This window comes from Symsagittifera roscoffensis, chromosome 5, assembly GCF_963678635.1.
Source record: "Symsagittifera roscoffensis chromosome 5, txSymRosc1.1, whole genome shotgun sequence".
Lineage (NCBI taxonomy): Eukaryota > Metazoa > Xenacoelomorpha > Acoela > Convolutidae > Symsagittifera > Symsagittifera roscoffensis.
Window position 1 is genome coordinate 22,977,549 of NC_087066.1, and position 13,540 is coordinate 22,991,088.

The 13,540-nt window shown below is 31.9% G+C and overlaps 2 protein-coding genes across 4 annotated transcripts in view; one reads left to right on the top strand and one right to left on the bottom strand.

The window, feature by feature from the left end:
- Window positions 1-5,158, top strand: part of LOC134845635 (dynein regulatory complex protein 8-like) — a 302,647-nt gene extending 297,489 nt beyond the window's left edge. Inside the window, exons 2-6 of the mRNA XM_063862646.1 lie at window positions 3,492-3,559; window positions 3,636-3,720; window positions 3,797-3,869; window positions 4,145-4,334; window positions 4,829-5,158. Coding sequence (XP_063718716.1) covers window positions 3,505-3,559; window positions 3,636-3,720; window positions 3,797-3,869; window positions 4,145-4,334; window positions 4,829-4,950 — 525 coding nt within the window. The 5' untranslated portion in view covers window positions 3,492-3,504 and the 3' untranslated portion in view covers window positions 4,951-5,158. The remainder of the gene's footprint in view (window positions 1-3,491; window positions 3,560-3,635; window positions 3,721-3,796; window positions 3,870-4,144; window positions 4,335-4,828) is intronic.
- The window catches only part of LOC134845631 (metal transporter nramp1 homolog), a 505,909-nt gene that overhangs the window by 378,861 nt on the left and 113,508 nt on the right, over window positions 1-13,540 (bottom strand). The window lies entirely within an intron of this gene.

Genomic DNA, 13,540 nt, shown 5'->3' on the forward strand with positions numbered 1-13,540 from the left:
TTCTGTTTTAACACTTAAAAGGCATTGGTTACGTTAGTAATCGAAAGTATTCGTGGTCAGAAAATATATGTTTTTTGATGTTTTCCAAATTATGCGTGAAAAATCAATTTCATAAAAAAAGTGCGAGACTTTTGATTGATGAAGAAGAAGTGATTTCAAACAGTGTATTTCCAGCGGGCCATTTATTGAAAAATAAGTAAATTTTTTTTTGACTTGTGGTTTTTTGTTGCCAAACAATACTTCCAATTAAAAATCCGAGAGAGATGTAGTTAATTTTTATGGAGTCTTATTAAGACAATAACACAAAGTACTAGCGAAATGCCTCAACTTTGTTAATGACTTGGTTGATATAAACAGCCAAATTGGTACATTTTTTCAACTGTTATACATTGAAGATCGGCTAGTAGTGCTCATGCTCAAAGACACAGTAATTATGAGGCTCGTTCCCTTGCTGTTACCCGTTCTCTTTCAAAGCGTTTTTCCATCAATTTTTCTCAAATAGTGTTAATTTTATCAAAAAAAGTGTCAATCACAAATAAATCCCGAATTTCAAACAGATTTAAGGCCACTTGTTTTTTATTTTTTAATGTTCGAAAGTTCAAATTTTTTCAAAAAACTAGTCAGTTTTTTTGTTTTCTTGCGTTCATTTTCTTTTTCTAATTATCTGTTGGCTATGTTAACAGTTTTTATCCGTTGTTCGCTAAACTTTGTCCTTTTCTCATTTTAATTGATGTTTAATATTCACGTCAACAAATGGCAACCGGCTTTTCAGCTTGAGTTACTGAAAGAAATGAATATTCACTTATGTATATCGTAAGCATTTCGGAGAAGCGCTGAAAATTTTGTTCACGCTCAAATGCTCATTTTTAAGTTATGAATTCAGATTTTTTTCAAAAACTGATAGTTCAAAACCATTTGATAAATGAAAAGAAAGTTACGCTCTGCAACACCAAAAGCCAATTGACGCCAAAAAAAACGAAGAAAATCTTGTTTCAACTTTATTTATAGATTTTCCTCCACGAAAAAAGTGTATCTTTAGATTTTACTTAGCTCCATCAAAAAAATCAAGTTTTCTTTTATTCGAAAGCGTAATAATTACGTTTGCATTTACAGGCGTTATCAAATTGGAAGATAGAAAAATTGTTTTATTTAACTTGTTTAACAGAATCTCTTGAGTCATTTGTCTTGAGGTAAAGAATTCGGTTACATGTCATTTTGCCCCAAGTCAACTTGTTCCAGTCCATCTTGTCCTACACCAACTTGCCCCACAAGACAATAAGTTGACTCATAATAGTTAAGTTGTAATTTTGCACAGAAAAGATTTAAACAATGACGCAAAACAAAAATATTAGTGTTTTCTTCTGTTTCAATAGCGTTAATTGCGGATTATTGTCACATTTTCCGTATAATTGACAAAATTATAGCTTAGATGATTTTTGAGGCTCAATTTAAACGATTTTGAGTCAATTTGCCTTCTTATCTCAAAACGAGTTCAGTTTACCATTAACACTTGCTGGTCCTATACATTAATCGATTTGAACATCAAATAATTACTTAGAATTGTTAATTTTGGGACCAAACGGCATAGGACAAGTTGTCATATGAGGCAAGTTGGCATAGAACAAGTTTTCATGTAGGGTTATTTAGTATAGGGCAAGTTGGCATAGGGCCAGTTGCCGTGGGGCAAATGGTCCTGACACCAAGAATTCGAATATGACCAGGACCTGTTTTTTTTCAAACAGTAAATCATCAGTTTCTAAAAAGCTAGTTGGCTTATGATTTGTTTGATTATGTTTTGCTAGCTTAGTTGCGCACTTTACATTTTTTTGCTGAATGCATGTTTCATAATAGTTTTTTTAGTTTTTATTTTCTCCTGCAGTTTGCTATTTTAACTAACCTTGTTTTCGCATATTTTCATTTTTTTTCGCTTTAGAACTTTATTTTGGCCAAATGATTTCGGCTTGTATTTCATTTTCCTAGCTCGTCTCTGTTTTTGAAACAAAACCCTTTTAACTTTTTCAATTGTATCTTGCAAAAAGTTTCCGGGCAAACCTTTTTTGAAATTTTATGAGCTTTTGTAGCTATTAAACTAAAACAGAATAAATGTGTGATAATTGATCAAGTCTTGATTTCTGTAGGTTAAATTGTATACTTCTAGTAGTTAATGGTTTGGGTTAAGAAGTTTTTGCGTTCTTAAGTGGTCTGAGTTAGCGAAGTCAAATTGAGTTGTGACTACAACCAAATTTTGGTTCGACTTTTTTCTTGCAAATTCAGGTACCACAATTGAAAAGATAAATTGAACAGTTATATATCATTTTCAAGCTGTTAACGTTGTGAATAACGCTGCATTGAGAAATTTCGAGAAAGTCTTTTATTTTATTAAGTGATTGAAGTATTTTTTTTTTGCTCCAAAAAGCTATTTAACCGCAAAGAGTTTATATCATTTTAGAAGGTCATTTTTCCTTTAAAAATGCTTCAATGGGATTCATGTTCATTTTCAAAGTTTTTAAATTTGATTTCGATTCATCTTTACTTAAAGCTGTTATCATGAAAATTGCGAAACTCTTCATGCTTGTAATCTAACGCAGGAGTGCTTGAAGTTCGTGTGAGTCGCGCCGTAGCTTGATTATTCATCGCCGCCGAGTATGTTTTTTACGGTTAAACTTTTTTTTTGTTTTTAAGCCAAGCTAAGATATCGCGATTTTATTTTTTGCTTCAATAAGCTATTCAACCAAGAAAAGCTTCTATCATAATTAGAGATCAATTTTATCTCAAAAAGAATAATTTTTTCCACTTAAGCAGCATAGTGTTATACTGCGAAGTAACTTCTTATTCTAACCCCAATCGCAAATATTAATGATAGTTTTGGTGGCACTTTGCAGCAGGCAGTCTGTAACGTGAATTGTTCTTGCTTTGACATTTGTTTTATAATAAGTTATAACAGATAATGCTTCTTAAATTCATCAAATGAACCGAAAAAAGCAATCTGTTTCATAAAAAAGTGGTCTTATAATAAATATTTAATTTCATAAATTTTCTAAATCGATGTACTTTGCGAGAATTCTAACATGTACAATGTATGCTCAATTTGATTTATACCTTCCAATTTATTACATGCAAAATTAGCATTTTTGCCTATAGTTGATTACTTTCCATTTTCATCCAAATTTTGGGTAACCGACAAAACGTGCATAACATCGTGTTTTTGTGCATTTCAAAGCTCTCTTTTGCCACTTTTGTGCTTGTTTGCGAAGTGACAGCTTCGTCTCGGTGTAAAATATTTTACACCGTCTCACTTTTTTTGTTTTTTTTTCATATGTGCCTAATGCTGGTTACCATGAAAATTAAGGTAGTTTTCATGCTTATCTAACAAGGGTTCCTAAATTTCCATTTCATTTGCACTGTAGCCAGGGTTTTTTTTGTTATAATAAAGATTGAAACTGCAAGCTTGTCTCCAAATAGAGCCTAGATTGATTGATAATTTATGTTTCAGATTTGCTATAAATGGGCGAAACTGGTGCAGATATGAACCCAATGGAGGGTCAACGGGAAACTGGAGGTAAAAATGCCTATTGAAAGACACCAAAATATTCATTTTTTTTTCATTCTCGAACTTGCATGTTACAATTTTTTAGACGCTGTGTTAATGGATATTCAAAAGAAAATCAGAAGCGCTTTCGAAATTTTTGACCACGAAAATAACCAAACTATTGATGTCAGGTTTGAAATTATCCATTTGAATAATTACTTTGAGTTCTCAAAAATATAATGAAAGTAACCTCGTTATTTTTTTCAGGGAATTAGGAACAGTTATCAGGTCTCTAGATTGTTGTCCCACCGAGGGCGAATTACATGATATGTTGACTGAGGTGAATATGATTGGGTTTAATTATTATTATTGTTAACTGGTGTCGGAGAGGCCATTGAAAGCACATAGTTGAAGTGTAGAAAGTAAATCCCTACCTAAAAAGATCGCGAATATTTATTTCGTGGAACAGAATATATCATTGCATCTAATTAGAATTCATTATTCACGTCATAAAGGCCTATTATGATAATGCAGATCCCGAAAGCATTTATGATTCCCGAAGAACCCTGGAACCGGAAGAAATTTGTTCAGTTATTGAACTAGTTTAGTTTTCAGTGCGAGGAGGAGGAGCCAACCGGGTATATCAAACTGGACAGATTCGAGACCATGATGAGTAGGACTCTGATGGAGCACAAGTACAGACCAGCTCCGGAAGAGAAGATCATGCGTGCCCTGGAGATCCTGGACACAGACAGGAAGGGCTACCTCACAGTGGAGGAGATCTCTAATTATGTCACCAAAGAGGGTAATTTATTCACGCATTTTGCCCGCAGTTGCACGAGCTGAGAAGGCGAAACTTCCTTGGCAATCATGATTTTTTCGTTGTTTGCGTCATTGAGGCGCTATTTACTTGCACTAAAAATAATTGAATTTTCTTTTGATTATTAAGAGCAATGACGTAGTGAAGACTCGGATATAGGTCTTGGTAATTTTTTTGTTTTTTTTAAGGAAAAAGTCATTAAGTAAAGTTTGTTCACGCTCAATTTTGATTTTTCGTGGTTTGGCTCGATTTATTTTCAAGTTCAGTTCAGTTCCTCTAAAGGAAAGCATACTCCACTATCCAACAGCAAAAAGGTAAAGGTAATAAAAATCGTGATCGATTTCCAGTTTTGAAAGTGGATTTTAATGTTCACATTTCCCAGCGGAATTGAAAATTTATCTATTGATCCAGTTTTCTTGGTTTAACTTTATCAATTGAGCACCAAAGGAAACCAGAACTCGAATTGTTTTTGTTCTAAGGTGAGCCATTCAGCCAAGAGGAGCTGGACGAGATGCTGAACGGAGCAGTGGACTCGGAGAAGGGTGTGATCAACTACAAAGACTACGCCATGAAACTAGCAGTAGATGACGCCGAATCGTAATAGCCGCTGTAACTTAGAACTTCTGTTTGTTTTGACTTTGTATAAAGATGTAAAAAGTTGTATGTACAATATGTCGATAAAAATAAAATTCATCATGGGCGTTCTTTGGTGGGAACAAATGGCTCATACTTAAATCATAAGATCGATTTTGCTCTTAGACTAATGGCTACTACTTAAATCATAAGATCAATTTAGTTTTTGAGAACAAGTGGTTAATTGTTAAGCCATGAGATAATTTTCACCATTCAGAACTCATCCTTGAACTTGCTACCTTGTGAAAGCAGTAAATCAGCGATTTCAGAAGGTATTTTTGCCTTTAAAAGGTGTTAAACAACTGCAAACTCACTTTTTCCCAGGGGCTGAGGATTGCAAGTATGGACTTCCAGCACAGTAATTTATGATCTTCACGCTTGCAATCAGCAAGCGCTTTTAATTACAAATCTTTTTGTATGTTTTTACTCAAGCGAAGTGAAGTGTATTATTACGAAGATTTTTTTTCTAATCTAAGTCGCAAATGAAGTGCTCATTTGGTGCCACTTGGTAAATTTCAATTTAATCATATTTCAGCTTATTTAGGCATAAGAAATTTAAAAGCATAAGTTGATTCTTTATTTTGGCTAATGTAAGGTCCTGTTTTAAAGAAACATGTATAATGAAACTGTTTGGGTTTGTTCTTTTGCGAAGATTTGGAAAAGTTTTGAACTTTTCGCAGAATTTTCAATTTTTCTAAAAAATTGCAGCACCAGTTTTCAGAAACAAAAGATCAATAAAAAAAACCAGCTGCCCTTCTAAGTGCCTGCATATCTCGCTAGTATTTTTTCATTGAATCCCATGTTCTACGGTCTTTGAAGTTTTCAGTAGAGGGAGTTTTGACCTAATTGTGAATTTTTCATTTCCTCAAGGGATTCAATCAATAAAACAAAATGAGGGAATCTCCCCTTTTTAAGCGGTTATTCATTAAATTCTCTGAAACAAGTTATGGCCGCAAACAAGCCCATTTTGTTATTTTGACATTTTGTTGATTTTTTAAAACCTGGATTTTTCTCATAAACTACTCAGCCAAAACGGATATTAAGATTTTTAACCGAACGAGAAACAGTCTGTTATGCCAATCTTACATGCGCAAGTGGCTCTAGCCTGCATTTTGACTGCTCATTCGCTTTGCCTCCGCCTCTGTAAATGAATGACATCAGTTTAGCATAAGGCTATTGAGCGCAACGCTTAAAAATGCTTATATCAGAACGTTGAAGAATCATTTAGAGCAACCATCAGAGCGAAATAAACACGATACAACTTCAAAGCAATACAGTACTTGCCCACTTCTGTCCAACATTTTGCAATTACATTCATTTCAACTAAAAACAGCAACCTCTGCTTAGAAAAACAAACTTTTTCCGATCCGATTTGGTCTGAAAAAAAATTGAAAAATTTCAAAGTTTCATCGTTTGAAAGAGCTCCAATTGAGCAGTTTAAACTTTTCGCTATACGATTTGCTTCGTTTTAAAAATTCATAGCTAAAATAGCTTACTAAGAAAAACTAGTTTTTCGTCAACTAATTCGCTCTGTGAATCAACTTGAAGTTTTTCAGTTTTAGTTGCTTGCATAGAAAACTAACTATTCACAAAATAATTCGCTCTAAAAAACGAAATAATGGCTGTAGCTAACGGTTCATTGCTTGAATGGCTGCAACCAAAAAATTTTGCGGACCAATTTGCTCTAGAACTTAAATGGCTTAAATAGAAAAATTTAAATCTTTTGCCATTCGATTCGTTTGCTGAGAAAAATTCAAAACTTGGATAGCTTGCCTAGAAAAACCGGAACTAATCGAAAACTGACTCGGTGTATGAAATAATTTTGGTCAATAAAATAGCAATATTTTGAAGTTCCAACGCTTAAAAAACCTGATTAGAAAAAACAAAAGTAAGTTATGTGCGAACCAATTTAGTCAGAATTAACTTGAATTTATAGCTTGAAAAGTTTGCTTAAAGAAAAGCTTTTGATTTATAGCTTGAAAAGTTTGCTTAAAGAAAAATTTTGCAGAGTTTTATGCTCTATGATTTATTTTGAAAGAAAGAAACATAAATTTTCTGTTCTCCAAACCCCTTCATGCAATAACTTGAAATTTTTCAATGTTCCTTAGCTGGAACAGCTTGCTTAGAAAAACTTGACACTTTCGCGAACCTTCCTTCATTGGAATGTACAGATCAATTTACGATATGTCTCAACTTGAATTTGTTCGAAACTTCCTTGCTTCAATAGCTTGATCAGAACAATTTTTAATTTTCAGCGAGCCAATTGAATAGACTATTTTAGAGACAGTTTTTTTGGGCTAACAACTTGCTCAAAAGATTCTTCTCTAAATCATTTCATGCTTGGTTTTGATTGAATTCAAATCTTAAGAATCTCGGGCACACTTGGTCAAGAGGTACCAAAATCAAATCTGGCCAGTACTAGTTTTGTTTTCCAAACAGGAAAAATTTTGTTTGTAAAAAATTATCGGCTTTGTTTCTCTGCTTCTGTTTTGCCGGCTTAATTATCACATTCCGATTTTTTTTCTGCGAGCAAATTTAATTGTACTTCAAGGCGTTTTTATTTCACTCTTTTTGTTTCTATACTAACTGAATCTGATTTTTTGTATTCTTTTGGTTGTGTGCCACTTTTGGTTCGGCCAGTGTGTTATCATTTTCTAATCTAATTTTTCGTAGTTCAGAATGGAAAATTGATATTTAATTTTGTATATGTTTTTGGAAAGGTGTGTACAAAATAATGACTTAGGAGGTTTTCATGACAACGATTTTGTTTTCGGCTCCATTGAATTTGGCGAAAATTTCTTTGGCCTTGTTACTGCTCGATAAGTGTTTTTAAACAATTATTTCCATCCGGTTTTTTCTTAAGTTCATCATCATTCAAGACAAATTTTGAAGTTTTAGTAATTGTGGCTTTTTCGAAATTTTTTCCAGTTAAATGCCTCCATTTTATTAAGTTAAGTTTTTGTTATTCTTTCTTGAACAAATTCATTTTATGCTCATAGCAAAATTATAAATAGGTAGTTTAAGGCCTTTTGTTCTTTTATAAAGTTCTATTATTCATAGTAAAAGGATTGTTCTGTTTCTAAGTTCTGCCAGTGATTTGATTTTTTTGATGAAAATTCCATTTTTGTAGGAATCTTTAGTTTTAGGTCTAACAATGAAATGCTTACAATTTTTTTTAAATTGTTTTCATACTTCTTAGGTATCTAAAGTAGATTTCAAATGGTTTGTCTTGATAAATTTTGTACAAGTTTTTTTTTTAATGTGGCTCAACAAAAACGGATGGAAAAATACTGCTAAACGAGGATCAATAAACCTCAAACCTCTTGAAAATTGGAACAATCAAATTTTTTGACGAAATGCTTTTTTCTTTATTATGACAATTTTGTCTGCAACATAGGAACGAACCTATAGAAGGACACTAAAGGGAAGATTTACTAATTATTACTTATACCGAAAAATAGTTGGGCGTTGTGTGACAAAATATATTGAAATTTCAGGTTTTCAAAAGCGTTAAAAATATTTGTTTTAGGCTAAAAAGACTTACCTTTCCAAGTTTTGATAAAAAATTTGCAATGAATTTTAGATTTTTTTTCTGTCTTAAGGCCTCAAACTTTTCTTTTTGTTAATTTGAAAAAGCGTCATAATTCCGGAAAGTTCGTTGAATCAAAATTTTAAACAGAAACTTTCTGAACAATTATTTGGTAATTTGAACCGTTTAACAGAAATACTCTACGTTTAAGAGCAGGAGGGGGCGTAAGGAAAAACATGAAGTCCTGATAGTGGCTTCAAATTGTGGATCCATGAATTGAAATTTTGAAAAACAGCCTAAAGAAAACATTTTGTGAAAGACTTTTCAATTATTGTTGAGAGGATCAAACAATCTGCGAGGGTTTTCAAATATCCTTTGAAATGTGTTTTAATTGTTGCAAAAACTAGTGAATGTCTTATGTTTGTGTTCATCAAAGTGCTTGCAAAATTGTACGCAGAGGTGAAGCAAAAACTAGAAAACCGCTAAACAAAAAAATATCGGAAAAACTAGACTATCAAAAAAATAAGACTAGTTAACGTGTCATGAGAGTAAAAGGTAAAATTAGTATACAAAGAAGTTTTATCAAGCGTTAACAAGGCCAAAAATACATTAGCAGAAAACCTTTTAGGGCGAAAATAGTTCAGCGAAGCTCATATAAATTTATTAAGTCCCCCTCACCCTCAAAACCCACACATACACACAAAATTTCATTTCCTCGTCAAATGAATTAATATAAAGCCGGTAATTTGAAGTAAAGTAGGCTGAAACCTAACAAGCCGAAAAAAAACAAAAAAATTTTACAAAAAACTTTCAAAAAACTATTTTAAAAAAATTCCAAAAAAAACTTAGGACTAATAAAAAAATTATTCAGTCTTTCTCACTTTAAAAACACATGATTTTTTGTGCGTTGAAAAAAGCAATATAAAGCCATTAAGCCAAATGAATATAGGCCGAAATCTATCAACCCTAAAATTTATAAGGTCCCCCTAACCCTCAATACACACACGCACGAACGCACAAAAATAATAACGAGGCGATTAAAAGGATATAATATAGGAAGAAATTTAATAATTCGCAGTAAAAAAGAAAATAAAAAAGCCAAAATCAATTTTCAAAAAACCCTCAAAACACACACGCGCACACAAAAAACTTTCTCGCTCTACTAAAGACGCAAAATTAGGGTACTAAGCCAATACAATATAGGCCGAAACTTATCAACCCGAATAAAGGGAAAAAACGAGTTGGTAAAATTGTACCCACCAAAAAAATTTAAAATGCTAAAGAACAACAAACATATCTGTAGCGCTGAAATGGTTGGCAAAAGAGGCTTACAGGAAATCATTCCGGATGAAAAGAGTACTGTGAACAAAGTTTTTTATACGGGGAAAGTCTAGTACCCGATTGCAACAATCTTGCCTATCGAATAGTAAATTTTATATTTGAGCAAACAAGAACGCCATTAATTAACTACAGTTTTCACGTGGGCACTTTACTTTACATTCATCGTATGAGCTATTTTTGTCAAATGGTCTATTGCAATGTATTAAATTTTGGTAGTCTTCCCAATCACTTGAATTTCAGATTTTATAACAAACAATGAAAGTAACGAAGGTGTACAAAACTCTTTGCAGCGAGAAACAAATTTAAGCAACTAGAGGGCTTAGATATAAAACGAGCTTCTTAAAAACAGTCGTTTTGACCCAGAAAAGCTTTCTTTTTGATTTAACGGAAAATTTAGTCAAAACAAATTGAGTAGTTATTAAAAAGTACTTAAAATTGAAACACGACTTGAAATTGGAAAACTTTAAAAAATTTTAACATCTAGATTTTAGCAAAACTGTTCATCTTTTGATTTGAAGTTATTGCAAATTGCAGTCTTTTGTTTTCATTCTAGGTTCAGTTTGTACAGATTTAAAATTGACGTAACAAACTTCATACATTTTAAGTTTTGTTTTTCCAAACTGAAATCCAGTAAAAATAAAAGACACTACTATGTTATCTTTTTCATCAAAATCTCATTAAACCTGATTCAGAAACTAAAATGAGACACCAAGAGTTTTGCTTAAAAAAATAAGGCTTTACGAAAAAGGAGCAACAAAACTTTTTTCAATAAACTGTTCAAAAGTTTTAGTGATTATGACCATTCTTTTTCACCTGCCGAAAGTCAATTTTCAAGAGTATGACTCTTTTTCCTTTTCCGCCCCTCCTCACATGCATCAAAAGTCTCAAAATTTGTTCAGGTTCAAATTTACTTTTTCACAATTTGACTTATGGTCTTTTTATTCAGTTCATTTCATTCGTTAAAATGAAGGCAAACTCCACTTTTGAACAGAAAAAGAGTGAAAGTCACGAAAACGATCATCGACATCTCGTTAGTTTCGGAAAATGATTTTTTTCAGACTTCTCAGCGAAAAAAAAAAACTTTTTAATCCAATTTTCTCAGATTGGGTTAATTGTATCAAAAAGGTGCAAGTCGTAAACGGTGTTTCAAATTCAAAGAGCTTTAAGGTCCTCTATTTAAAATTTTAAAATTCAAAATTCATATGAAGAGTGTATTTTGTTGTTTCCATGCGTTCTTTGACTTTTTTTCAATTGTCTATTGGTTATGTTTGAATTTGAAACATGAGTAGTTGTTCATCATAAGACAATTAATCAAGAGTGTCGCAACCACTTTTATCCATGCAGAAAAATTTCTTCTTTAATCGAAATACTAGAAGCACAGATTTTGCTTTACAAGGTGAAGTAAGAAAACCAAATATGTTTATCAAGGGCTAATTAGTCTGCATGCAGTTTTGTACCAATCGGACAATCTCACGTTTTTGTACCAATTTCACGTTTTAAATGCTATTTGGCTTTCGAAATGAGGCTTTCTAAAATTGCAAAATCGTACAACTAATGTCAAAAGTGAACATCCTATCCTAAAATTTAAGGCAACCAACAAAGTGAAACTTGACAAAATATTTGTTTTAGATTGAAAATTCAAAATACGGGCCTCAATAGTCATCAAACAAGAATAATTTCAAAAAATTTTTTGAATTTACTTTTCGTTTTGACCATTGAAAATGGGGAGGAACTTTGTATTCGGGTGTGTTTTAGTTTTTTTTCTTCTTTTTGTTTTCCACGCAAAATCAGCTACCACAAATAATCATCGGACAGGGTTGAGTGATATATCATATTAAAGATTTTTTAATTGTGATTCGAACCATCATAAAAAATTTCCAAAAAGATTTCTCAGTGTCAAGAAAAACCGGTTTGAAATTTTTGATTTTTTGTCTAATTTTGAGCGAGTGAGCAGGCTTACATTAGCTTATTTATGCTTAATTTAGGCCTTGAAATTTATTTTCTCTCATGAAGATAATTTTTGAGTTTTAAGTTTCATCTTAGGAATCAAAAACATCAAAAACCTGAAAAAAATTATAAAATTATTTAGAAAAAAATTTTAGTTTTTTTTTTGTTTTCTTGTTATTTGTCTTCGAAAATTGTTTTACATGACTGACAAAAATGCCTAAACTCTACTGGTTTGCTCAGATTCCTTTATCATACCAAGCCAAAAAATAATTGGTAAAATAATTTTTGTAGTTTTTTTAAGACTGGCCGAAACATTCTGTGCTACTTGCACAATAGCCAGTTATCTTTGTTCTCATTTATAAATAGGCCTAACTAACATCCGCCGACCGTTTGATGATAATTATTTTGATTCTGATCTTTTGCAAAACTGATTTAATAAATGAACAAAAATAGCTGGCTGCTGTGCAAGTAACACACACTGACTCTTTCAATTTTGCCTAAAGCGTTTTAAAATTCAGACCAATTTGACCGGTTTTTAAACAGTTTTTTTTGACACTGTAAATTTTTTTTAGATTTCAAAGTAGATTAAAAGGTATTTATTATGAGGCCCCTGTTCAATCCTTATGAGCATTTTTTCAGCCAGAAAAATTGGTTGAAAAAAGTGAACCGAACCGAGTGTTCCTCTACACTCTTCGAGTTGTCGGAACAATATTTTACAAAATTTCAAATATTGTAGAAAAACTTTTTAAAATAGAAGAAACAATAAACTTCTTTTAATTCATATTGAGTGATTTAACTTAAAAATTGATATAAGTGATCAAAAGAAATCCCCAAAGATCGATCCTAGGTCCTTTTTTGGTTCTTATATTTGCTTCAAAATTTCAGTTTACAAACTAAAAAACTATTTTCGAAAAAACACTGCAATAGTAGAAAAATTCTATCGTATATTTCTGAGTTTTTTTAAGTCAGTCAACAGAAAAACTTAAATTGCCCCACTTTGAGTGTTGGTATATGTAATGTATGCGAAACTTTATATTAAAAAAAACTGAAGCAGCCGATTCAATTGAAACAGGCAAAAAGACCTGCAAGCATCGCACAGTTTTCAAGAGTGTTTTTGGTAAAATTTATTTGCGTTCTGGCCCTCACATTTCTACAAGTCACTTAGTCTATCTAAATATTGTGATTTAAAAATTGAGTTATCAAAATTTAGTTGTGTATATTTTTAAGTATCAAGGAAGGTTTATTCAAATTAAGCATTTGTTTGATTAATATAAATGTTTCAAAACTCAATCGTTCAGATCAGTGTGTTTGTATATGAATGATCAAACCTAATTTTTCCGAATCATGTTTTAAAAATGCAAAATGCGAAATCAAGACAGTTTGTTAAGACGATACTGTGATTCCGTTCGGATTCTCATCAATGAAAGCTGAACATCCACTGTTTATAAATTGTATTTGTTTGAAATATTCAAAGAGGTAGTTCAACAGCTTTTGAAAACTAGTATGTCAAACTGTATGAACGTTATACAACAAAGTCGAACTTTGAGGAGATTTTTAGTTTTTTTACGCCAATCTTTATAGGGGTACAGGTGTCATAATAAAAGTTCAAAAAGATTGAATAAAGTGTACAACTGCTTCAATGCTTTGAATGTATTTAAAAATAAGGCGGAGTTTGTGAGAAAACAATTAATGTGAAATTTTTCAATGCATGTATTTAAGTCATTCTTTAGTTAAGTTCTCA